Below are 24746 nucleotides of genomic sequence, written 5' to 3'. Positions count from 1 at the left end.
AAAGATGGATAGTTTGAAAACACCACAAAATCTTCGTGTCACTGGTAACGTAGATGCAAATTGGGGTGCTTTTAAGCAGCAGTTTACCTTATACATAGCGGCTCTAGGTTTACAGGCACAGCCTGATGAGCGAAAAATAGCGTTGCTGCTCACTGTAGCAGGTCCACAGTCGATCGAAATCTTTAATACATTTGTATTTGAAAGAGAGGAAGATAGAGAAAACTTTAATGCCAAAAGTTTGATGAGCATTGTACCCCGAAGAAGAACTAAACATTTGAAAGGTACATTTTCACTACGCGCACGCAGCAGGCAGACGAGTCGTTCGACAGTTTTCTCACAGATTTAAAATTAAAGGCTCAGACTTGTAACTTTGCCACATTAATATCGTTCATGATCAGGGATCAAATTGTATTTGGCATAAAAAATGATAAAGTGCGTAAACGTCTTTTGAGGGAGAATTATCTCCAGCTCGAAGACGCCATAAAAATTTGCCGTGCCAGCGAGTTAGCTGTGCAGCGAATCAACACATTAAACATAAGAAGTTCAGTCGTGAAAATTGTGAATGAAGCCGGCGCCATAGACATTGCGACGCACCCTAAAGGAAAACGTGGTAATTTTAAGCAATTGCCAGGCGCCACCATTTTGTGCAAGCGGTTTGGAAATAGCCACTTACAGAGGCAATGTCCCGTCTTTGGGAAAATTTGTGCAAAGTGTAATGGCAGAAATCACTTTGCTAAGCAGTGTTTTTCTAGCAAGAAAATTGAAGTGCAAAATTCTATAAATGCTGTTGACAAAATTAATTTAGAAGATGCATTCTTCATAGATGTAGCCTCTAATGAAGGCAGGCCCAACATAGCCAATCAAAATAAAATGTCTCTGACGAAAAACAGAAGCGATGATAATGAAGTTTCGATTATAAATAAAGATTACTGGACAGTTTATTTACTAATCAATCAAACGTAGATAAATGTCAAACTCGACACAGGAGCGAGAGCCAATCTTATCAGTACTTCGGATATTGAAGTGATGGGAATTAAATCCAAGATTTTGAACAGACCGTTTAAAAAAAAAAGTTACAATGGTCAAAGAATTAATACATTGGGCGTGTGCGAGCTTGAAGTTCAAGTTCAAGTTCAAAGATCGATTTCATAAAGTGCAATTTTCAATTGTAGCCACAGATCGTGAGTCGTTACTGTGTGTGGAAGCTTGTGAAACACTTGAATAGTCAAAAGAGCATACACCGCTGACTGTGTTTTGACTGTGCACCGTGCAACGGTGAATTCAATAGTACAAGCATTTCCAGAATTTTTTCAAGGTTTCAGTGTCTTGCCATTTACTTATTGAATTTAACTGAAGGATAACGCGCAACCCCGTAATACATGCTCCAAAGTGAGTATCAGCACCATTAAAGGTTCGGCTGAAGGTTGAACGTGATAGAATGATGAATCTGGGGATCATTAAGAAAATCAAAGAACCAACAGATTGGGTAAAGTCAATGGTATGCATGAAGAAAGGCAATAATGAGTTAAGATGCACGGATCCTAAAGACCTCAATCCCAACATTAAGCGAGAACACTGTCCAATACCAAAATGTGAAGAAATCACGAGCGAAATGTCAGGTGCGACATGCTTCAGTAAACTAAATGTATTGCAAGGTTTTTGGCAAATCAAATTGGATGAGGAGAGTACGAAGCTTTTTATCTTTAACACTCCATTTGGGCGCTACTGTTTTCTTCTAATGCCGTTTGGGATAATATCCGCATCTGAAATCTTTCACAGAGCGATGGAGCACATTGTGGAAGGTATTCAAGGAGGTCATGCGTATGTTGACGATATTATAGTATGTGGTTCTATGAAGAAATAACACAATGACAGACTCACCAAAGTACGACAGAGTATTAAGAAATATGGGCTCAGGATGAACAAAGCCAAGTGTCAATTTGGCGTTAATGAAATCACGTTTCTGGGGGCCAAGTTGTCTGCTCAAAGTATGCAGCCCGATCAAGTGAAGATACAGGCACTACTGAATATGCCACAACCGTCAGGCAAGAAAGGAGTTCTGAGGATATTAGGAATGATCAACTTTATAGGCAAATTTATTCCGAATTTGTCAGCCAAGACAACATGCCTGAAATGAAATGAAATCGCTTATTGCCACAAGTAGATTTCAAATGAAGTTACTGTGAAAAGCCCCTAGTCGCCACATTCCGGCGCCTGTTCGGGGAGGCTGGTACGGGAATTGAACCGTGCTGCTGGCCTGCCTTGGTCTGCTTTCAATGCCAGCGATTTAGCCCTGTGCTAAATCAGCCCCTAAAGAGAAGTTATAAAGAAGATGAATACTTTTGAATGGTCAGAGAGGCATGAGCAAGAATGGTTCACTCTGAAGACAGCTTTGACAATAGCTCCAGTGCTAGCATTTTTTGACCAGACCAAAAATCTCGACTGATGCATCGAACGATGGGTTAGGTGCAGTGTTGTTACAGCAGGAAGATGGAGAGGATTGGAAGCCAGTTGTCCATGCATTTAGGTCGATGACCGATTCAGAGTGTCGATGCGCTCAAATTGAGAAGGAATGTCTCGGACTAGTTAATGACTTGGAGAAGTTTCATAGCAATGTGCATGACCGACCAACTGTTCTGGTCCAAACGGATCACAGACTATTAGTAGCCAATGTCAGAAACAATTTAAGTGAGATGTCACCGTAAATCCAGAGAATCATGATGAAGCTTTTGCGGTATGATTTTGGTCTTAATTTATACTCCTGACAAGAACATTGTAGTTGCAGATGCACTGTCAAGAGCTACAGTTGTGCTGGAAGAAAACCATATTGAAGAAGATGTGCAAATCAGTATGATAACGGAGACACAACCGGTGTCTGATATAAAATCGAAGCTAATAATCGAGGAAACCAAAAAGGAAGAAGTTCTGCAGATGATAATCAAAAATCTCAACGAGAGATGGCCAAAAGGGTCAAGCTCAAAGTATCACAGTATTCGACAGAACTAAGTGTAGCCAATGGATTGATACTCAAGCAACAAAGAATAATAATACCACAGTCTCTGCGAGCCGAAATTTTACAAAACATTAACGAGGGCCACCTCGGAATTGAAAAGTGTAAAAGAAGAGCATGAGACATGGTATATTGGCCATGGATCAACAAGGATATTCAAAAGATGGTAGAAGAGTGCGGGACCTGTCCGAAATACAAAAATCGACAAATGAAGGAACCGATGGAGATGGGCGACATCGTGACACTTCCATGGCATAAATAAGGGATAGACTTGTTTCATCTCAAAGGAAAGGAATATTTGCCAGTCGTAGGCTACTTTTCCCAACCTTCCCGAAGTGGCACGGCTTGTCAGCCAGGTGCGCCATCACGCATATTAAGGTTATCTTTGCTCATCATGGAATTCCACAGGTTGTCATGAGTGACAATGGCCCATGTTTTGCATGGAGGGAATTTGCACAGAAGTTCGATTTCAAACATATCTCATCCAGTCCTTTATATCCACAGTCAAATGGAAAGGCGGAGAAAAGGTGTACAAATTGTGAAACAGTTACTTAAAATATTCGACGGGCAGCCAGGATGATTCTTGTCTGGCATTGCTCAGCTTTCTCACCGTTGAGCAATGGTTTATCGCTGTCTCAGTTATTGATGAATAGGAAGATAAGAACAACGTTGCCATATCTTTCGAATCAGCCAACCAGTCATAAAATAACAAATCAACTGAAGTCGGAAAAGAAGAAGCAGAGGAGATACTACGACAGGTCAACCAGGTATCTACAACCTTTAGAACAAAATGACACAGTAAGGGTGGAGGATCCTGATGGCTGGTGGAAATGTGCGAAAGTCATGCAAAAGAAAGGTCCAAGATGGTGTACAGTCATCACAGAACAAGGACAAGTACTCAGGAGGAGCAGGAGAGCTTTGTTAAAGATTCAGCAACCTGTTACTTCATTGTCAGCAGATGATGTCTGTGACAGCCTCTGTCTATCCAAACCAACGCAACCTGAACAAGGAGAAAGTGAACAATCTGAAGATGCACACAGTAAGGTAATTCCAACAGAAACATCTTCAGAACCACTCGAATGCCAACCAAATTCAGTGAACCAACAACAGCTTAGAAGGTTTACAATGAAAGAAGCCGGACAGACTGAATCTGTATTGGACACTGAAATTGTAAATAATTGGAATTGTTATGTTATCCATATCATCTGTATGATAATTGATTTAAATGATGTGGTGTTAATTTTGTTAAACTCAAAAGGAAAGGGGATGCAATGATATGCATAAGCAATTCTATATGTTAACATGTCATACCTCCAAACAGCAGGTGGGAGTAGAGATCTCCCACGTGACACTGCAGCGTCGAGGAGTCTGGGGTCAGGAGACGTGAATAGTCGTGTTTTGTATGAGCTCTCATATTATAGTTATCAACAGTTCATAGTTTAGTAGTATTTGTATTGTTTTCCTTCCCACGTTATTGTACTTTAATAAATCTTTAATTAGTCACAATCTAGACGGTCTCTGGTGCACTGACTGAATCATTGCAACACACTGGAACGTAACAAATGCGTCCTCATTGTGTGCGAGGCTCAGTCCTATCATTTAAGGTACAGGGCGCACATGACGATGGCCAGGGTGAGTAGGTTTTTGAGGGGGGAGAGGATAGGTATGGGTGGGGAGGCCCACGAATCATGTTCACATGTTCTGCGCATGCCCAAACTGAAGGGGTTCTGGCAGTGGTTCGCGGACATGAAATCCGAGGTGTTGAGGGTGAAGGTGGTCCCGAGTCCAGAAGTGCCAATATTCGGAGTGTCGGAAGACCCGGGAGTGCAGGGGGCAAGAGAGGCCGATGTCCTGGCCTTTGCCTCCCGGAGACGGATTTTGCTTGAGTGAAGGGACCTGGAGCCACCAATACCGGGAGTGAGGGTGAGCGACCTAAAGTTGGAGAATATCAAGTTCGTCTTAACAGGGTCGATTGATGGGTTTGACGAAGCCATTCCTCGACTTCTTCAAAGAGAATTGAGGTGTCAACAGGAGGGGGGGGGGGGATAAAGGGGTTAAAATGGACAAGGCAGGACGGGACGAGGGGAATGGGAGGGGGGCTGGGGTGTTGGTTAGCTCGTTATTTATTATGATGTTCCTGTTCATTCTTGCTCTTGTTTGTTTATACTGTTTACACAAGTGCCTCGATAAAAATATTTTTTAAAAAGATGATTACAGGAGCTGATAGGTTAAATAGTGAGAATCCAATTCTCTCTGGGGGCGGGGAGTCTGGAATGAAAGGACATAACCTTAAAACTCGAGTTAGGCCATTCAGGGGCGATGTCAGGAAGCACATCTTCTCATAAATGGGAGTGGAACTCACTCTTCCAAAAAAATCCATGGGCTGGATTATCCGGTCGCCGACGACGAAATCGCATTCGGCAACTGGCCGGAGAATCCAGGTTCCTGACCAAATCGATGCTCCGCCCACTCCAAAGCGGCGTAACATATCGACGGCCTCAGGATGTTGCCTGAGGCCCCCCCCCCCAATACTCCGCCCCCGACCAGATGAGTTTCCAACGGCGTGGGTCTCTCATGATCTCACCGGTCGGGAACTCGTCGTGGCGGCTGTGGACTCAGTCCTGCACTGCCACAGTCGGGGAAGGGCCGATCCACGGGCAGGGGGGGACTTTATTTAGGGCTGAGGGCACTGTTGGTTGGTGGTCTATGTTGCACGGCGCGGCTGCTGCAGGCCACGGACCCGACAATTCTCCGGGGCGTATCAGTAGCTAGAGCCGGGTGGCTCTACGCTGCCGTCCTGCTATCCCCCAGCAAAATGGGCAATCGGTGCCCGTTTTGCACCATTTGTTCCGGCGTAAAACACCACCGTTCCCACGCCGGTGTGGGGACATAGCCCCAGGATCAGAGAATCCAGCCCCATGTTTCTGTGGGAGGGAGGGGGAGGGCAAGGTGAACAGATGGAGCCCCAATATGGAGAAGCCACGATCTAACAGAATGGTGGAAGAGTTTTAATGGGCTTAACAACCTAGTTGTGTTCCTACATTTCAAAAATCTGCACATCGACCAGTTTTTGGATGATAATATCTGCTCCTTTGTGAGCTAGCTTAGAATCAATTATTAAAAATCAATGAAGGGAGGACCAATACTCGTAACATCACTAATATTTGGAATCGTAGAATCTTACAGCATGTATGGAGGCCATTCAACCCTTTTATCCTGTGCTGGTTCTTTGAAAGAGCTATCCAAAAATCCACTCTCCCTGTCCTTTCCCCATAGCCCTGCAAATCTTTCCGTTTCAAATTACTCCAAAAGTTACTCCTAATCTCTCCCTATCCAGCCGGTGCAAGTGGCAATGAAGAGGCATCCGCAAGTGGACAGGTTTACCACATTTTAGATCATCCAACAGAGTATGGTTCCCCTTGAAAATAGTATTATTTTCCCCCTGATTTACAGGCCTCCTCACACTGGATGATTTCAGCTTTTGAACAATCTAGAAGCCTGTATTAATTCTCTGTGACATATTGTATGTCAGACCAATCTTGCATTTAATTAAAATGAGATAAGAATCACAAAATTCTGCCGAGAATTTCACTCTGATCTCCTGACAAGGGAATAAAATGTTGCAGAAAATAAGGTTATTCAGTCAACAGTAACTAACTGTTGTGACATTGTTTCATCTCGAAAGCAAAAGAAATAGACGATGTGCCTAAGCCAAGTTTTCTAACCGTACTATCACATCACTGTCCACAGGGTCAAGAAGAAAAATTGTACAATTCGTTCTGTTCTTTTTTAATATCATATACAATAACTAACAGGTGGCAATGGTTGTAATTCACTCTTTACGCAGGGCAAGCAGTTTTGCAATATCGAATTTCAGTAACACTAGCCAATGCTTCTCGCTTCTGGTCCCAGATTCGAGCACCCATTGCCGACCTGTAGTTTTAGAAGAGACCGTGAAAGACGCATTATTAATCAGCCGGATGCCCGAGTGTATAACAAAACCAAAGAAAGAAAGATAGAATATAAAGTGTAGGAGAATTGTGCAGACTTTTAAATGCTCTTCGAGACATGTTTAATTCCAAATAATTGGACCTACAATTTTGAAGGCCAATTCTAGAACATTTATCATAAACAGTGGAAATGTTTTTATTCTATGTGTTTAAATGAGAACCCATGAAAAATAAAGAAAGAAACTTGCATTTGTATAGCATCTTTCACTACCTTAGGAGGTGTCAATGAAGTAACAAGATGTGGCAGTGCAGTAGCTATTATACAGCTGCATCTCTTTTTAAGTGTTCCTGAAGTAAGTCGTTTTGTACTAAGTAGCTTGAAAAATACTACCCCTTTATGTTTTACGTACTACCTACCTGTTACCAAGTAGATGGGAACTAGGTGTGAAATTTAATTTTCTAACTGTCTGGAGTTTTCTAAATGTCTGTATAGGGTTGGCTGAATAAATAATCCAGTCTCCTCGCCCCTCCTGCCCCGATCATGGGATATACTAGAGAACGGTCACTGGCTCCACAGGAAGAACGCAGTCATGGTCAAGAAACTGTCCAGTGTCCAGTCATGGTACAAATCAGCACAGGTAACCTAGTCATTATAAAGGCACATTATTAATAGTCTTGCAATATACACTGACAATATCTTAAGGATATAATTTGTTGCTTTGAAGCAATCAGGAAAAACAAAACCTGGTCTCTTTGATTGCTAGGAATATTGCTGATGTATTTACATTGTGTTTTATTTATTTTATGTTTACATTATATATTGGGGCTGAAAGTCTTCTGGCGGGAACACACAAATATTTAAATAAAAAAACATGCTTCAATTAAAGTTGTGGGGCAGGGTTCTCCGCCGGGCCGGAGAATCGCCGGGGGGGCAGCATGAATCCCGCCCCCTGCCAGCTGCCGAATTCTCCAGCGCCAGGGTTTTGGCGGGGCGGGAATCGGGCCGCGCCGGTCGCCGGCCACTGGCAGTGCCCCCCCCCCCCCCCGGCGATTCTCCGGCCAGTGATGGGTTGAGCGGCCCGCCCATTTTAGGCCGGTCCCGCTGGCGTAAATTAGACCTGGTACTTACCGGTGGGTCCTGCCTCTGCGGGCGGCCTCCGGGGTACTCGGGGGGGGGGGCGCGTGGGGATCTGGCCCCGACGGTTGCCTGGCCCACGATCGGGACCCACCAAGCCGCGGGTGCGCCTGTGCCGTGGGGGCACTCTTTCCCTCCACACCGGCTGCTGTGCACCTCTGCCATGGCCGTCGCAGAGACTGGGATGCACTGGGATGACGCCAGCAAACGCTGGGGCTCCCGCGCATGCGCCAACTTGTGTCAGCCGGCGGAGGCCCTTTGGCGCTGGTTGGCGGAGCGCCAAGCCCCTTCCGCAGCGGTTGGCGTGGTGCCACTCCTCGGCGCTGGGACCGCCCGTCCCACCAGGTCGGGGAGAATCTCGCCCGTGGTTTCCAGAAACATATCTACTCTTTAAAAATTATATTCCTGTATTACTGGGTGAATAAACCTGGAGTAATCTGAAATCGAGGGCGCTGAAATCGAGAACTCAAGTCTGCTGAATGCTGCGTTTAGTGACGCCAATAACATCTTGTTATTCAACTTTGCCGGGTGTTTTATGGCCTCGGAGAGATTCTCTCCACCTAGGCCGCACTTAGAGAGATTTCCTGCTGGTGAGCTTCAGATCAGGTTGCCATTCTGGAAGGCTGTCCCGATATTCCCAGCCCCTTCCCTTTTCAGGCCTCCCGCTGTATTCGACCCCCCCCCCCCCCCCCCCCCCCCCCCCCCCACCTCCTCACCCAACCTTGGAGAAGCCCCCGGGACCCTCCTCTCATTCCCCCTCTGGTAAGCCCCCCTCCCCAACCTGGGCCCGATCACTGGCTGTGTAAACCTGGTACCCGGGCACCCTGGCACTTCACGTCTGGAACCCTGGAAGTTCCCCTGCTAGCCTGGCAGTGTCAACCTGCCAGTGTACTCAGGTGGCACTGCCAGGATACGGGGCTGGCAGTGCTAAGGTGCCCGGGTGTCAGAGTTCCACCCTGCCCTATCCCCGACCACCCAGGGGTCTCCAATGTCTTGGAGGACACTTCAGCCCAGGTGCCATTATTCCTGGTCCACATTTGTGGTGACCAGTACTAAACGGCGCCCTGGCGAGGCTGCCCAGACTCGACCATTGAGTCCCGGGCGACGGGTAAATCCGCAGTCCAGGTGAATACGCTGATCTACTTCCAACGGGGGTGAGATCCAGATTGCTACGTCTCGCAAGAGGCCTCTTGCGAGATTCAACGGCCTCCTCCCGACACCAAGTCAGGCGAGGCAAAGCCGCTGAATCTCACCATGGCAGTCTGAGAATTTGAATTCAGTTAAAATAAATGTGGCAATCTAATTAATCTGATTAAGACAAATTTGGTACAAAACTGGAGCTGCCAAAATGTCTTAAAAATGCAAGTGGTTCACTGTCCTTTACAGAAGGAAACCTGCTGACCTGTCCTGTGAGTGTCGTCTCACAGCAAAGTGGTTGGCTTAACTGGCCTCCAGTATGGTCCAGTCGGCCACTCAGTTTTATTAGGCATCTATAGAAGGTAGCCCACAGCCATCTTTCACAATGCAACTGGAGCTGGTCAATAAACACGAGCTTTGTCAGCAACGCCCAAGTTCTGAGAACCAATCTTAAATAATATGCAGTCTTGAAATGAAGCCACTATCGTGATGCAGGGAAATTGCTCCGAGCAAGGTCCCGTAAATGATTAATGAAACAGTTTTAGCGATACTTTGAGGGCTAAACAGTGACCGGAATACCGGAGGGCAAATTCCCTGCTCTTCTTCAAAATAGTGCCGTGAAATCTTTTACGTCCACTTTCTGGGGCAAACTGGGCCTTGGTTTAATATTTCATCTGAAAGATGGCAGCTCAAACCAGTGCAGCATTCCCTTGCCACTGTACTGGAGTGTTAGCCTGGATCGTGTGCTCAAATCCCGCAATGGAAATGCAGCCTCAACCCTGGGACTCAGAATTAGCGGCAAGAATCTCCGGCCTGACACCGCGTGCAGGCGCCGTCGCAGGTGGGATAGGTAACTTTGGAGAACCACAATGATGCCCACTGGTTTCAGGTCCAGAAAAGCCCTGCCCAGTGGAACTATCGACACACTGTTGTCTACTGTAGGAACCCGGCAGGGCCAAATCAAAACTTTGTTTCCTTCCTAATGTGAAGCTATGCCACACAGACACAGACATTCTCCATGTTATATCCTGGAGACCCAGGTTAGATAAATAAGTTAACCTTAGCTGGGATCACAGTGGTCCTGGAACTCCAACACCCAGGGCTGAGGAGGAGACCAAACAAAACTGAATGGCCAAGGTTCCTGCTCTTGTTTCATTGTCTTTGTGAATCAATTTGGGTTGAATCGTGAACCTGTGTTTGTCCTTTGATCATCTCGTAAATAAGGGCACCTAGGTAAAATGTTTTACTATTAAACTGGTCGAAGTGTCTGATAATTTACAGACAGCACGCTGTCCAGTGATTCCTGTTAAACAGTCCGCATGCTGGGAAAAATCACGTTCTGGTGGTATTCTCCCATGGTTGAATAGGTTGTCTATGCATGCCATTTAAATTTGAAAGTTTTGATCCTTATTTGCACATCCCTTCATTATCTCGGTCCTCCCTATCTCTGCAACCCCCTCCAGTCCTCTAACCCTCCCAGCTGTCTGCACCTCTCCTTTTCTGGCCTCTTGAGCATCTCCGAGTTTAATTGCTCAAGCATTGGCAGCCATGTCTTCAGGTGCCTAAGCCCTGAGCTCTGGAATTCCTTTCCTGAATCTCTCCACCTCTCTCGCCATCTTAAAGATGTTCCATAAAAGCTATCTCTTTGACCAAGCCTCTCCCAACATCTCCTTATGTGGCTCAGTGTCAAATTTTGTTTGATAACAAAACCATGTGAAGTCCATGCATGTTTTGCTATGTTTTAGCCATTATATGCATGCACATTGTTGTTGTTCAATCTCACGGAGGCTGGGCCGAGGTAGTGGTCATCAGCAATCCCGTTGCATGAATCGGCGAAGGGGGAAAATCGCAGGGGACATTATTAATGGCCGAGAACAAAAAAAGACAAAGGTCTACTCACAGGGAATGGCTCCAGTCCCTCCTGAATAACAAACCCTTCAATGACGTGAGTCAGGATCTGCGGTTTCACGATGGCCTGCGGTGGCTTGTTATCCGTCCCAGGAAGATTGCTGGAAGAGACTGCGCCGTTGGGTTTCAGTTTGGCCGGGGGGACAATGAGAGATGACGGACTGGAAAACCTCAGTGTGTCTGCAGAGGACCTGATAACGGAAGCACTTGCTGAGGTCACACATAGTGGCCCTGCTCGTTCTGTAAGACAAAGAAAGGTTGCTGAAGTAAAACCGCTTTCAATGGAAGAGAAATAAAAGTGCTTCCATTTACATGTCTCCTTCCACAATCTCAGAACGTCCCCAAAACACTTCAAGGCCAATGAAGTACTTTTGAAGTGTAGTCGCTGTATTGATGTAGGAAATGCGGCAACCAATTTGTGCCCAGCAAGCTCCCACAACAGGCAATTTGATAATGACCAATGTTGATTGAGGATTAAACGTTGGCCAGGACACCAGTGAGAACTCTCCTGCTCGTCAAATACTTCCGATATATTCATCCGAGGTGGAGAGGCTTTGGTATCCCATCTCATCCGAGAGACGGCAGCTCCAAACTGCAGTACGCCCTCAACACTCCACGGAGCGTCAACTTGGATCGTGTGTTCAGGTCTCAGTAGTGGGACTAGAACTCGCCATCCACTGACTCTAAGGCAAAAGTGCCACTAAACAGAACCACGACAAATGGCGACGGGAAATATGATAACAATGAAGATCACAGGGCACTACTTTGAAGAGAATAAAAACAGAAAGAGGAGGAAAATCTCAGCAGGTCGGCTGCATCTGTGGAGAGAGAAACAGGATTAACATTTTGAGTCCAATATGGCTCAGCTCATTGCCTCTTGTGGGACCTTACTATGCACAATCTGGCTGCCCCATTTTCCACACTGACTACACTTCAAAAAAAAAATTCTCTGAGTATAAAAGTTCTTTGAGACATTTTTTTAAAAAATTGTTCATCAGATGCGAGTGTCTCTGGCAAAGGCAGCATTTGTTACCCATAGCTAATTATCCTTTAAACGGTGATGGTCAGCCACCTTCTTGAACCGCTGCAATGTATAGGTGCACCCACACTGCTGTTAGGGAGGGTTAGGGTGAGGATTTCTGACCCAGCGACACAGGAGGAACAGCAATATAATTCTAAATCAGGATTGTGTGTGGATTAGAGAGGAACTTGCAGGTTTTGGCCGTACAGCTGCTGCCTTTTTCCTCCCAGCATTAGAGCTGGTGGTTTCGGAAGCTGCTGTCTGAAGAGATTTTGGCGGGTTGCTGCAGTGCACCGTGTATATAGTACACGCGACTACCATTGTCCAACAGCGTTGGAGGCAGTGAATGCTTAAGGTGGTGGATGGGGTGGTGATCAAGCAGGCTGCTTTGAGCTGGATCAGGTCACACTTCAAGTGGTTTTGGAGCTGCATTCATGCAGGCAAATCGCAAGTATTCCGTCACTTGCGCTTTGGAGATGGTGGTCAGGCCTGGGGAGGCAGGAGCTGAATTACTTGTTGTAGAATTCCCTGGATCGAACCACAGTATTTGCTGGACTTATCAGTTCAGTTTCTGATCAATTGTAATCACCAGGATGTTCATACTGGAGGATTCAGGGATAGTAATGCCAATGACTATCATGGGCGATGGTTAGATTCTCTCTTGTTGGAGTTGGTTACCTGGCGCGTGTGTGGCATAAATGTTAATTGCTACTTAGCAGCTCAAGTCTCAAGTCTTGCAGTTTTCAGGCATGAACTGCTTCAGTATCAGAGGAGTTGCAAGTGTCACTGAATACTGCAATCGTCAGTAAACAGCTCCACTTCTGACCTTATGATGGAGGGAAGGTCATAGAATCAGACAATCACTACAGTGCAGAAGGAGGCCATTCAGCCCATCAAGTCTGCACCAACCCTTGCAAAGCACACACCACCAAGGCCCACGACCCACCAATCCTCATAACCCAATAACCTCACCTAACCTTTTGGACACTCAGGGACAATTTATCACGGTCAATCCACCTAAACTGCACATCTTTGGACTGTGGGAAGAAACCGGAGCACCCGGAGAAACCCACACAGCATGGGGAGAACGTACAAAGTCCACACAGACAGTGACCCAAGGCGGGAATTGAACCTGGGTCCCTGACACTGTGAGGCAGCAGTGCTAACCATTGATGAAGCAGCTGAAGATGATTGTGCCTGGGACACTACCCTGAGGAACTCCTGAAGTGATGTCCTGGGACTGAAATGATTAGCCTCCAACAGCCACAAACTATCTTCCTTTGTGCCAGGTATGACACCAACCAGTGGAGAGTTTGCACACTCTGATGCACGATCAATAACTCCCGAAGCGAGATTGTAGGACAATTGAAGGCTTTATTGAACTAGATGTTTCCCCAGCAGCGCAGGTACAGAATGCAGCAGCTAGGGAAACACAGACTCTTATACTCTGCCTTTCTGGGCGGAACCAGCAGGCAGACCACCAATAATCTTACAATATCAGGTACCTCCCTAATACCACACACTGTTTCCGACTGATTTCTGACTGCTAGGGCTCTTTGATGCATCACTTGATCAAATGTTGCTTAAGGTCAAGGGTAGTCACTCTCATTTCTCTTTAATTCAACTCTTTTGTCCATGTTTGGACCAAGGCTGTAACGAGATCTGGCAAAACCCAAATTGAACACTGATGAGCGAAATATTACTGAGAAAGTACCATTTCATAGCATTGTCAATGGCACCTTCCATCACTTTACTTATGATTGAGAGCAGAATGATGAGCATGTGATTGACTGGATTGCATTTGCTTTGTTTTTTATGGACAGGAAATAACTGGGCAATTTTCCATATTTAAAGATAGATGGCGGGCAGCGCTGTAGGCTCATAGCACAGCACAGAAGGAGGCCATTCAGTCCACCATGTCCACATCAGTCAACAAAGATCTGAATACACTGATCCGATTTCCCAGCGCTTGGCCCACAGCGCTGGAGGTTATGGCAGCGCAAGTGAATATCTAAATATTATTAGAGTTTCTGACTCTGTAAGTACCCAAGTATTCTTTTTCCAATTAAGGGGCAATTTAATGTGGCCAATCCACCTACCATGCCATCTGTTTGGGTTGTGGGGGTGAGACCCACGCAGACACTGGGAGAATGTGCAAACTCCACACGGGCAGTGACCCGGGGACGAGATCGAACCCGGGTCCTCAGTGCCATGAGGCAGCAGTGCTAACCACTGTTCTCTGTAAGCAGCTTTACAGGAACAGCTTGGTTAGGAACACAGTTAGTTTTCAGTCCAACAACTAGGATATTATCAGGGTCTTTAGCCTTTGCTGTATCCAGTGCCTTTAGCTATTTCTTTATATAAGAACATAAGAACATAAGAGAATGAGTCGAGTTGGCTGGAGACTGCCATCTCTGATGCTGGAGATTTGAGAAGGGAGGCCAAGATGGATCAACCACTCAGCATTTCTTGCTGCAGATGGTTGAAAATGCTTCAGTCCTGTTTTGTGAAAGGCTCGATATAAATGCAAGTCTTCCTTCCAAGTGTAACAATTTTCCACATCCAAACGCCAACCAATTAGTGTTGCTAGTTCATTCAATCCGAAATTAGTATTGAGATTATGCCAAGGCATTTAATGTGGGTTTCTAATAACCAGCACAGACTTTCACTTCATTAGTCTGTACTGTGCCTGAGCCAAATTTGCAGAGTTGAATGGTTAGTGGACCACCCAGTTTCTTGTTAGTTTCATTTCTGCACCTGACCTTGGCAAATGTCCACAGCTGTCAGAGTTTCTCCTTGCGCTGCAGAGACGGAGGATTCGGCCTCAGAGGGGGGTGTTGAAACAGGTCTGCGTGCTGCAAAGCATTCTTCCTGATCTTCCCTCATCTCCTGGTCACAAGTGTCTTCCACTGGGCAGACCTGACAAGGCATTACATACGGTTAGACTGCGCGAACATAGCATGAAAACGTTATGTCATTCTTCATTAAAATTAGAACCAGGGTGCTTCCCCCAGTTAATCCTCCTCATCTCAATGTCATCTCCAATAAACACAAGCACACAAACACACAACAAAGTGGCTTCTGGGTGGCAAAATAATAATGTGCCTGTAAGCAGGCTGCATGACCTGGACTATGAGCACAGGACTGGTTTAATATTAACAAGCCTGAATCAAGGCTAGAAGAAGCCTCCAGGTAATATTTACACTGTACCTACATTACAAATATAATAATCGTGGGAAAGTTTTCTTTCAATGTTAACCAAGCTATCCACTGAATTGAGCCCTCAGAGTGTTCACCAGGTGACCCTTAATCGTAGCAGCACCATAGGGAGGCACTGGCTTTGTGCTATTGTCACTGACCCGGGTTCAAATCCCACCACACCAGATTGTTGTAAAAACCCATCTGGTTCACTAATGTCCTCAGGGAAGGAAATCTGCCGTCCTTACCCGGTCTGGCCTACATGTGACTCCAGATCCACAGCAATGTGGTTGATTCTTTTTTTAAAATAAATTTAGAATATCCAATTCATTTTCCCCAATTATGGGGCAATTTAGCTTGGCCAATTGACCTACCCTGCACATCTTTGGGTTGTGGGGGCGAAACCCACACAGACACGGGGAGAATGTGCAAACTCCACACGGACAGTGACCCAGAGCTGGGATCGAACCTGGGACTTCGGCGCCATGGGGCAGCAGGGCTAACCCACTGCGCCACCGTGCTGCCCTGTGGTTGATTCTTAACAACTTCAAGGGCAATTAGCGATGGGCAATAAATGAATTAAATGAAAATGCTGGCCCAGCTGGCAACGTATATAAAATAATTTTTTTAAACCCTGATGTATAATGGGCTCCATAAAATGTCTGAACTTGGAAGGATGCTTAATCTTCATATTCTCAGCAGCAAATACTCCAGACTGTGTCACCACACTCCAGACTGTGTCACCACGGACCCCATATCAACTGGGAATAATAACATGGATGGAAACAGGCATGACATTTCTTTACGTCATCTTCTAGGACCATGCTGAAGGGCAGTCTTATATCAGGACATTGTCTTAGCACCAGAAATAAAGGATGAGGCCTCCATGATATGACCCAATCCTGGCACTAATATTGGGGCCTGGAATGTTGGAAAGGAATTGTCTGAACATAGAGATGTTTGGTTTGTTTGTTGAGGGTCTCACTCAGAGAAAACGTGTAGCCATAAGCCTCCTTCACAAGTCTCTGCAAATGTGACTCCTCGATTAGCCATCTTGATATTAACGATTATGCATGCAGTTGCACAAACCGTTCATTTGCTGCAGGATTAATGGTTAACCGTATGAATATTGGCATCTGCCTCAAACTTGAAATGAAAATAGCTTATTGTCACAAGTAGGCTTCAAATGAAGTCACTGTGAAAAGCCCCTAGTCGCCACATTCCGGCGCCTGTTCGGGGAGGCTGATACGGGAATTGAACCCGCGCTGCTGGCCTTGTTATGCTTTACAAGCCAGCTGTTTAGCCCACTGTGCTAAACCAGCCCCTAGTTTAGTTGCCAACTACTTGCCAACTACTCTGGAATCATCGTCCACTTTTTGCTTCACCAACACAGCAATGTCCTTTTGAAGGAAGGGCAGGCACACAATATTTCAAATGTGGCCTCATGGAAACTCTTTTGGAGTTTTACACTACTTTTAGGATCCACTGTAAAACTTTGCTATTTGTTTCTCGGTTGACTGGTTTCGTGGAAGGGGGAAGAAATAAATAAATGAAATGCAGGTCAATTATCCTGATCACTGCTTGGCAATAATTTAGATGAGCGAATGAATCACTTGCTCTTTATCTAGGATTCACACAATTTTAACCCCCTTGAAATCATCACAATGACACTGACATGCAGTCTACAAAGACTGAATGACCTGTTCTGTCAGATTAGCACCTGCACAGTGGAAGTTATAATCTATCTCCACATTCCAAAATCAGGCAAGGACGAATTTCTACAAATTATATCTTTTTTTTAAACTAATTTTGTAATCAGTCTGTAATTAAAGAACAAGTAAAAGCCAAACATCAAGTATTGCAAGCATCAGTAACATCACAATCAATATTCAAACATACCACATTCATTTTCTTTGTTCTTTACATTGCAATCAGATTTTGGATTTTTGACAATCACGTCTAACTTGGTTGTGTTGGATTGAAGCCTTTAATATGTCACCAGCTCTCAGATTCAAACCCACAAGTAGTACACCAAGGACCAGGACACACAACCACTAACAGAGGCTAAGTTTACATCTGCCCAACTTTACCAGAAGGCTACCGAACACATATCCTTCAAGATTACGAAAGGGTTTGAAAGGGTAGATATGGTGAAGATATGTCTATTTCTGGGGGAAACTGAAACCGGGTGCCATAAATGTTCAGATACATCCAATAAGTAATTCAGGAGAAACCTCTTTACTCAGAGTGGTGAAAATGTGGCTCTCCCAATTATATGGACCATTGCTCGTCAATGACATCAATGCATTAAACGGGAAGGTAAACTAACACTTGAGGAAGAAAGGAACCATGCTGATAGACTTTGATGAAGAAGACTGACGGGAGGCTTGTCTGGAGCATGAACACTGGCATGAACCAGTTAGGAACTTAAATTACATGTAATTCTATGTAATATGCACCATGAGTACAGGCCTCAACCACAGCCTTTACTATCGGCAAAAGATATAGCAACCACAACAGAGCAAAATGAATAGAACAAATCAAACCTACCTTTGAAGAAACATTCAGTCGACACATGGTTTGGAGGAATGCTGTGTGCCCGGCGAACAGAAAGGTCAGTATGCCTTTGCACTGGCTGCTTGTGCATGTTATCATGCTATAGAGAGCAAATCTGAATTGGCATAAATTGGACTGATATTCATATCTATCCCCATAAAATCTGAAACTACATGATTCAGATCAGGGTGGATTTGACTAATTTCTCCCAGAAATATAACTGTTCTTAATCAGGATGTATGGATGGTGGCCAAGTTGGGAATCACGGTGAATTTGGAAGGTAATGAGATTGAAATTTTGAAGAATAAATGTGTTCTGTTTTTAAGTGTTCTCCCAGGTAAACACATTCCATCCCTTACCACGACTAAAAAGATGGTCAGAATACCTGCTACCAGGTGTGCGCTAGTAATCCTTCATTGGCTGCTTTGAGTTATATCTCTCCCTCTCCATTTCCACCCTCTCATGGCCTGCCCTACATTCAGAATCTTCCTCGGTGGTACTGCTGTGATCATGGCTTTACAACAAGGAATTTGGCAGTTGCTTGCCCATTGTCATGTGAGAGTACCTTTAAGAAATAGGTGTTTATCAAATAGCTGTAGTCGGTGTACCTTTAAGAAATGGGTGTTTATCAAATAGCTGCAGTGATGTCAGAGTGTGGATGGAGCTGGGTTTTGGTCGGTGGCTTTTTACTTTCGCTTTGAGTAAAAAGCTGGTGTGTGCCTGTGTTTCAGTTTTGTTTTCAGAGTTGGAGCTGCATCCAGCCAAACAAGGTGCAATTTTCATCTCTCTCTTCATGAAAAAGAATGTCTTCAGATCACTTACTAATTTAAAAGTGATAACTGCTCTCAGTAGAGAATTTAAACCTGCTGTCTTTGTTAAAGAGGGTATTTGTCTTATGGATGTTGCTAGGAAAGATTAAGGGTTACTTATAGAGTACTGTATCTTTGGGGGGAGTATTTGAGTTGATAGTTGCTAAGATGTTTACAGTGCGTTTATAAAATGTTAACTGGATTCATAGAATAAACATTGTTTTGTTTTAAAAGTACTTTAGATCTGTGTTGCATCACAGCTGTAGAGTGGGCCCTTGTGCTCCCCATAACCAAAATCTATTAAAAGTTGTGGGTCAGGTGAATTCCATGATACACTTTGGTGTTCTCCAAACCCTGGCCCATAACACCACGTTCAAGTCCTCTGTGGCACAATTCACCTGGAGTATCAAGGCAATGCACCACTGCCCATTAAAGATTTAGCCTTGGGCATGACATGATGGGGTGGATTCTCCGACCCCCCCACCGGGTCGGAGAATCACCGGGAGTCAGCGTGAATCCCGTCCACGCCGGCTGCCAAATTCTGCGGCACCGGAGATTCGGCGGGGGCGGGAATTGCCCCACCCGGCAATTCTCCGGCCCGCAATGGGCCGAAGTCCCACTGGTTCTATGCCGATCCCACCGGCGTAAATTGGACTAGGTCCCTTAACGGCGGGACCTGGCGGTGTGGGCGGGGTCCGGGGTCCTGGGGGGGCACGGGGCGATCTGGCCCCGGGGTGTGCCCCCACGGTGGCCTGGCCCGCGATCGGGGCCCACCGATCCACGAGCGGGCCTGTGTCGAGGAGGCACTCTTTTCCTACGTGCCGGCCATGTGGTCCTCTGCCATGGCCGACGCGTAGGTGAATCCCCTCTTTCGCATGCGCGGGGATGGCGTCAGCAGCCGCTGACGCTCCCACACATGCGCGGTCCCGCGCCGGCCGGCGGAGTCCCTTCGACCCCGGCTGGCATGGCGCCAAAGGCCTTCCACGCCGGCCCGCGGGGCGCAAACCACTCTGCAGTGGTTCTGCACCTTTGGGGCGGCCCGACGCCGGAGTGGTTCACGCCACTCCATCCCACCGGGACCCCCCACCCCGCCGGGTACGGAAGAATCCCACCCAATGTCTTTCCACCGTTCCTCTAGAAAACTCAGAATTGCCAAGTGATCAGCTCGTGGATAAATTATCTTGATCCCGTGATGCACATGCATGTTAGATGGATTAATGCAACATAGTCTAGTCAATGTTGGAAATTGGAAATGAATATTATTTGTTGCAAATCCTGCAGGCCATTGTGTGAAAACAATAATTTAAGTCTTTGTCTTTGCAGAGGGAGTAGGGCAGCAGTGGTGGAAGAAGTAATTTTAACCTTGTCACTGGCACAATGCCAAATTCAGCCTTAGAATACCTACAGTGCAGTGCCATTTGGCCCATCGAGTCTGTACCAACCCTCCAAAAGAGCATCGTACCTAGCCCAATCCCCCTCCCTATCTCCGTAACCCCACCTAACCTTTGGACACTTTGGGGCAATTTATCTTGGTCTCTCCACCTAAGTTGCACATATTTGGAGTATGGGAGGAAAGCGGAGCACCCGGAGGGAACCCACCCAGACAAGGGGCAAATATGCGAATTCCACACAGTCACCCGAGGTCGGAGTTGAAGCAGGGTCCTTAACGATGTGAGGCAGCAGTGCTAATCACTGTGCCGCCCTTGAATTACACTAATTCCTCTGTAGGACATTTGAGCTTTATAGGTAACCCTGCATGATTTTTGCATTCAGTCGGAGTACTCAACAATATTTGGGAACATTCTCATTCAGAATTGGACAACACTTAAGTCAACTGTGGGTTTCAGATAACTCCTGCACGCAGAGTAGAGTAGAACACTGAACACAAATCCATCTGAAACCCGGATTCCATTTCTGACTATGCCCCACATTGGGTGGACCTGAGCTGGAGGTAGGCCGGGGGCGTTGCAAGGGGTGGCGGTTAGATGGAGGCCTGCTAGCCGACCTGAGCTTCTGTGCAAGGATCTCAAGGGCTATCCGGGATTATATCCTGAACAATAATAATGGGGAGGTCTCACCCTCGATACCATGGGAGGTGCTAAAGGTAGTAATCAGGGGAGAAATTATATCTCTTAAGGCACATGTTAATGCCGAGGTAAGGAGGGAGTGGGAGAACCTGGTGGACGATATTATAGAAGTAGAGCGCAAATATTAGAGCAGTCCATCCCCAGAAATACTAGGAGATAGGAAAAAACTGCAAATGCAGTTCAACTTGATCTCCACAGATTGGGCGGTGTTGACAGTTGAGGCGAGCTAAAGGGGCAATTTACAAGTATGGAGAGAAGGCAAATTGGCTCCTTGCATATCAACTGAGGAAGCGGGAGGCTGAGAGGGAGACTGTCCAGATGAGAGCGCGGGATAGAGGGGGGATGGTTTCGGTTCAGGAGAAGATGAAGTGAGCATTTAGAGCATTCTACAAGGAGCATTCTGCCTCGGGATGTGAGTGGTATGGAGGAGTTGGAGTTTCCCAAGGTGGGGGAGGAGTTGTGGGGGGAACTAGACGCTCCATTGGAGTTGGAGGAGATCAAGGAGGCGCTGAAATTGATGCAGTCGGGGAAGGCACCGGGGCCCGATGGGTTCCTGATGGGTCCTCTGTTGTTGGGGACGTTCAGGGGTTTCCCTTGAGAGAGCTGCCTTGCGACAGTCACTCGGGCAGGCGTTGATTTTTCTGCTCCTGAAGAAGGACTGACTGCGGGTCATATCGTCCGGTCTCCCTGTTAAATGTGGATGTGAAGCTTCCAGCCAAAGTGTTGGCGTTAAGACTGCAGCCTTGCCTCCCGGAAGTGGTGGGGAAAGAGCAAACGGGATTTGTAAATGGATGGAGGATAACAGTAAACGTGAGATGGTTGTTGAACGTGGTTCTTACCACTGAGGAGGGTCTGGATCCGGAGATCATTGTTTCGATTGATACGAAGAAGGCGCTCGACCAGGTAGAGTGGACTACCTGTTTGCTATACTGGAGAATTTGGGGTTTGGACTGGGCCTTATATGTGGAATGAGGGAAAAGACGGCAACTACGCATGCGCGGGTTGGCATTGTCCAACCTGCGCATGCGCGGCTGACGTCATCGGCCGCATCAGCCGGCGTGACGCTTGGCGTGCGGCCTTGACGACCGTCGTCAAGGCCGCGCCGCCATGACGCACGGAGCCGTGCTCCTAGCCCCGCCCGGGGGGGGGGGGAGAATCGGCCCCAGAAGTGAGCGCGAAGGCTGCCGTGGGTCACGGCCTGCCCCACGGTAGCCTTTACGATTCTCCGCATTTGCGGAGAATCTCGCCCGTAGTGTTTCAACTGACGAGGGCTAGAATAAGCTGGTTTTTCGATGGTGTGGAGGATAGATGTGATCGTGGTTCGAGGAGGCCGGTACATCGCGCACACATGTTCTGGTCGTGCTCAAAGCTGGTGAGTTTCTGGAGGTCCTATTTTTGATACCATGGCTATCCTGAACATTGAGGTTGGAGTCGTGGTGACTGGTCGAGATTTTTGGGGTTCTGGATGTGCCAGAGTTCCGAACGGCGATTGTGTCAGACGTTCAGGCATTTGCCTTGTTTGTGGCAAAGAGGCGAATCCTCTGAGGCTGGAGGTCGACTATATCGGCAAGTGCCTCCTCATGGCTGGGTAGTGCTTGGGTTTTTGCACCTCGAAAAGGTCAAGTGACGGTTTTACCGTAGATGGCGGCCGTTTATAATGTTTAAGAGTTGCTCACTGTTAGCTGTTGGGTGGGGGTGGGATAAGGTTGGTGGGGAAGAGGGGTTAGTTTATATTGCTGTAGGGGAATGGGTGGGGGGGGGGGGTTATTACTGTTCTTATGTGTTATTGTTTGTTTTTTGAAAACTTTGTATAAAAATTGTCAAAATTTCGATAAAAATATTTCCAAAAAAAAGAAACTTGGATTTAAACTCCTGCCTTGATTGCCATTCAAACACAAGAACCCCAGAATAACTACGGGGTTGCAAGGCTGTTGACTGGATGGGACATTGAGTTTCCTTAAAAGAATGTGAAATGCATAGTTTCATTAGAAAACAAGTAAATACATTCATTGTTGAAGGCAAATATTCCAACAAGTAGCGGTTAATTCTCATTTTAAAATAATGCAATTTTCATGCGAGATGTAAAAGATTCAGTAAATCCCTACCAGTGGCAGATCCACTGGTGGCGGCGGCTGGACTTGAAGATTAACAGCAATAGTCTGGGGCGGGGGAAGAGCCTGAAAGGGCATTTGGATCAGAGCCTGGGATGCCGGGAGCTGTTCCCGGGAATGTAGAACAGTCTGTGGCAGTACCTGTGTCGGGGAAACAATCTCAGACGGTACTGTTAAAGATTGCACTGACTGTAAGGGCAGACGCTGGAAGTGAGCTGGAGCCGTTGACTGGACCTCTTGCGGAGGTGATCCCAGGGTCGGATGCTGCTGCTGATGCGGTGTAGTTAAGTACGCCGTCATTGGGCTTGATTGTCGCAAAGGTCCGATTTGAGCCACTGGTGAGCGATGGGCCGGCGTTAAGTGCACCGGCTGTGATTGCTGGGTTGGCGGCACATAGGCCGAAGCTGGCTGCTGGCTGGAGCCCAACGGCAGAGATGCATGAACCAGGGTGTGCGACTGTGCCTGTATCAATGCTTGTGGCTGGATGATGATGGTGGATGCTGACGGGCTCGGCGGCGATTGAGAAGGTACAGGAGAGACCACTACTGTCTGCTGCTGGCTCTGAGGGTGAGAATGAGCTGAAGGTTGGCTCAGTGGCTGGCTGTGGGCTTGGGTCGATATGCAGTGCGGCGACTGGGAAGAGGCCTGGATTAAGGATTGGCCGTGGGCTTGAATCGGCAGGCAGTGCTGAGACGGCGGAGGATCAGAAGACGGGGCATGAAGTGCCAGGGGCTGCAATTGATGTCTGTGTTGGATCTGCTGCTGATGCTGAATAATAAGCTGATGATGTGCTTTCGGAGTCGCCTGGTGCAGGGAAATCTGCTGCTGTTTAATCAGCTGGTGTGGCTGAATCGGGGTATAGGGTGCTAGAGAGGACAAACAGCAGAGTTAACAGAGAACAGCAAGATATCCTTTCTTTGTAACTCCAGCTATGAAGGAAGTCTCAACAGACAAAATAATAAACCGCTTTATCAAAACAACTGTTAAATATCAAAGACACAAAGCATTACGGTTGACTTTTCCAATTCCATTCATTTTTTTTAAAATTACACGATTGAAGAAATACCTTGAAGGATTTACCAATTCTTCCAATTAAGAAGAGTTGAATTGTATTCATTCCTCTTGCCATTAACTTATGTTTCATGGGCGCGATTCTCCGCTGCCCACGAAGGGTCCGAGAATAGCGGCAGGGCCTTCCCGACAATTTTCACGGCCTCCCGCTATTCTCCCCCCCCCCCCCTCCGGCCGCCCCCCGACACGAATCGCTGCTCGCCGTTTTTTACGGCGAGCAGCGATTCTCCGCAGGCCGATGGGCTGAATACCGCGGAGTTTACGGCCGTTTTCACGGCCGCGATCACGCCTGCTTTCAGCGTTCGTGAAAACGGCCGCAAAGTGCCCGTCCCGGACAACCATGGCCCCGATTGGCACAGACGCACCACGGCCGTGCCAAGGGTGGCATGGGCCTGCGATCGGTGGGCACCGATCGCAGGCAGCGGGTCCGATACTCGCGCACTATTTGTTCTTCCGCCGCCCCGCAGGATCAGTCCGCGGGGCGGCTGAGGGGCATGACGGCCCGTGCATGCGCGGGTTTTGACGTGTCTGCGTGATGACGTCATCCGCGCATGCGCGGGTTGGAGCCGTCCAACCCGCGCATGCGCGGCTGACGTCATCATGCGCGTCAGCCGGCGTGACGCTTGGCGCACGGACTTAGCGACGGTCGCTAAGCCCGCAATGCCGTGCTTCACGGGGCCCCGCTGCTAGCCCCGACCGGGGGGGGGGGGGGGGGGGAGAATCGGGTCCCGGAGGCTGCCGTGAAACACGGCC

The 24746-nt window shown here is 47.1% G+C and overlaps 1 protein-coding gene across 6 annotated transcripts in view; it reads right to left on the bottom strand.

Annotated features, from left to right (window-relative positions):
• Window positions 1-24746, bottom strand: part of LOC119975524 (polyhomeotic-like protein 3) — a 140985-nt gene that overhangs the window by 49714 nt on the left and 66525 nt on the right. For 5 of the 6 annotated variants that reach the window (XR_005462778.1, XM_038815310.1, XM_038815314.1 and 2 more), the window contains 4 exons: window positions 22917-23788; window positions 14924-15080; window positions 11133-11380; window positions 88-180 (listed from right to left, as the gene is read on the bottom strand). Coding sequence is in view for 5 of the 6 variants with exons in the window: in XM_038815310.1 (XP_038671238.1) it covers window positions 88-180; window positions 11133-11380; window positions 14924-15080; window positions 22917-23788 (1370 nt within the window). In the remaining variant the exon portion in view is untranslated. The remainder of the gene's footprint in view (window positions 1-87; window positions 181-11132; window positions 11381-14923; window positions 15081-22916; window positions 23789-24746) is intronic. The other variant, XM_038815313.1, reaches the window with a different exon arrangement.

The sequence above is a fragment of the Scyliorhinus canicula genome, chromosome 13 (genome assembly GCF_902713615.1).
Source record: "Scyliorhinus canicula chromosome 13, sScyCan1.1, whole genome shotgun sequence".
NCBI lineage: Eukaryota > Metazoa > Chordata > Chondrichthyes > Carcharhiniformes > Scyliorhinidae > Scyliorhinus > Scyliorhinus canicula.
Note: the sequence above shows the minus strand (reverse complement) of the source record. Positions and strands in the feature narration are given on the sequence as shown.